The following is a 2,629-nucleotide window of genomic DNA, read 5'->3' as shown; positions in this document are numbered from 1 at the left end:
TCCCAGACCAGGGCACAAACCCGTGTCCCCTGCATCGGCAGGCAGACTCTCAACCACTGCGCCACCAGGGAAGCCCTAATATAATTTTTCATAGGAAAAGCTACATCAAATTATAACCTAAAATGGAACGGAAATGGACCCACCTATAATATGCTCGGCAGGCCTTCCAAAAGATAACTCTAGTTTAATTAACTAAAGTATATAGCAGTGTTGTAAATGTTCTACAGAAGGTTTACATCATGTTTGAGAAATAATCCATTTTATAAGATGCTATAAAATTTCCAAAAACCTTTGCGTCATAAATGTGTACTGATGATATATCATCAGGATCAATATTCTTCATGGTCTTTTTAAAAACATGAGTAGGGACTTCCCTGGTGGCGCAGTGGTTAAGAATCTGCCTGCCAATGCCGGGGACACGGGTTCGAGCCTTGGTCCGGGAAGATCCCACATGCCACAGAGCAACTAAGTCCGTGTGCCACAACTACTGAGCCTGAGCTCTAGAGCCCGTGAGCTACTACTACTGAAGCCCGCACACCTAGAGCCTGTGCTCCGCAACAAGAGAAGCCACCACAATGAGAAGACCGCACACTGCAACGAAGAGTAGCCCCCGCTCACCACAACTAGAGAAAGCCCGCGCACAGCAACGAAGACCCAACACAGCCAAAGATAAATAAATTTATTAAAAACATGAGTAGATATTAGAAAAAAATATTGTTTTTAGGAGCCACCCTGAGGAGATGTAACTAATTCTTGAAATTACTCTGTACACATAAAGTCTGCTATTTCTGAAGATATTTAACTGCTAATTAAAATAAGGGTTTTTCTTATAAAGTAATGTGGCACTGAAATATGATGTGTACTATAAAAATATTCTTCTGTTTATAAAACAAAAGTGCCTTAAAAGTTATTAATTACATTTTTAGTGTATATTTCAGTTTTTCTCCTGACTTGCTCTGTGGTAGCAGATCTCAAAGTATTGTTCAGGTGGTCTGCAAAATCATACCTACTTTCATAATTATAGTAAAACAGTTTGCTTTTTTCACAGTCATTCTCTCATGACTTTGCAGGGTTGTCTTCCAGAAGTTGATGGTATGCAACAACACAACAGCTTGAACATGGAAATAGATATGAGAGTCTAGCTATCTTCTATTAAGCCACAGACATTAAGGAAATTTGCAAAAATGTAAACTAATAACACTCTTCTAAAATTTTTTTAATTTTTGGGAAATACACATATTTTCACAAAAGTGTATTTTTTATGTTAACCTGTAATGACTTTAGTTATTATTTATAAAGGGATTAATAAGTAAATATTTTGAAATTTTCTGTTTTCATTTCTAATATGGTAAATTTTAATTGAAAGAGAACCCATTATAAAGACCAAAATTTGACAAACACTTTAGGAGACATCATCCTGTTCACTTACTTCCACTGTTATGATAAATTCTTGACTCTTTAATACATTGTGTGCTTATCCTTTATGCCCTAAAAGTTACAGTTTTATTTTTTATCAAAATTATTATTCTAAATGTTTTTATTGGATGTTAATTATTTTTACTGTAAACCTAAATAATTCATAGGTATCTTAATTTGCAGGTTGCAAACACAAGAAAACAATATAATGTACAGATTTCTCGACTAACAGAAGAACTTTCAGCCCTTCAAATGGTATGTTAGAAAACTATACTGCTATTTTCTTCTGAATATTGTTTACTTTAAAGGCCAGGAAACATTTTTTTTTAACATCTTTATTAGAGTTTAATTGCTTTACAATGTTGTGTTAGTTTCTGCTGTATAACAAAGTGAATCAGCTATACATATACATATATCCCCATATCCCCTCCCTCTTGTGTCTCCCTCCCACCCTCCCTATCCCACCCCTCTAGGTGGTCACAAAGCACTGAGCTGATCTCCCTGTGCTATGCAGCTGCTTCCCACTAGCTATCTATTTTACATGTGGTAGTATATATAAGTCCATGCCACTCTCTCACTTCGTCCCAGCTTACCCTTTCCACTCCCCATGTCCTCAAGTCCATTCTCTATGTCTGCCTCTTATTCCTGTCCCGCCCCTAGGTTCTTCAGAACTATTTTTTTTTTCGATTCCATATATATGTGTTAGCATACGGTATTTGTTTTTCTCTTTCTGACTTACTTCACTCTGTATGACAGTCTCTAGGTCCATCCACCTCACTACAAATAACTCAGTTTCGTTCCTTTTTATGGCTGAGTAATATTCCATTGTATATATATGCCACATCCTCTTTACAGGATACATATTATTGCACATTCATTTATTCAGAAGATACTTATTAAGCCAGGAACTGTAATAGATGCTAGGAAAAGAATAAAAATCAAAGGTAAATGTGTTGTCTGTAGTCTTGGAACTTATGGTCTAGTAGGAAAGATGGATGGCATTTATCACGTTTTACTGTGATTACCTTTTTGGGACAAAGAATGCACAGGGTGCTGTTGAAGCATCCATCTGTAGCTGATACCATATGCTGAAGTTCATCTGAGAGACCAGGAAGAATGAAAAAGTATACATGATGGTGGGAAAGGAAAGACAGTCTTTCCAAAAGAAATGAGTACTCAAGGATGAGTAGGCAAAGAAGGGAGAGGAAAGAGT

At 36.6% G+C, this 2,629-nt stretch overlaps 1 protein-coding gene across 1 annotated transcript in view; it reads left to right on the top strand.

Moving 5' to 3' along the window:
* Positions 1-2,629, top strand: part of SCLT1 (sodium channel and clathrin linker 1) — a 233,216-nt gene that overhangs the window by 119,426 nt on the left and 111,161 nt on the right. Inside the window, exon 13 of the mRNA XM_007456987.1 lies at positions 1,600-1,671. Coding sequence (XP_007457049.1) covers positions 1,600-1,671 — 72 coding nt within the window. The remainder of the gene's footprint in view (positions 1-1,599; positions 1,672-2,629) is intronic.

Source organism: Lipotes vexillifer, unplaced genomic scaffold (assembly GCF_000442215.2).
Source record: "Lipotes vexillifer unplaced genomic scaffold, Lipotes_vexillifer_v1.1 scaffold50, whole genome shotgun sequence".
NCBI classification, from domain to species: Eukaryota; Metazoa; Chordata; class Mammalia; order Artiodactyla; family Lipotidae; genus Lipotes; species Lipotes vexillifer.
Note: the sequence above shows the minus strand (reverse complement) of the source record. Positions and strands in the feature narration are given on the sequence as shown.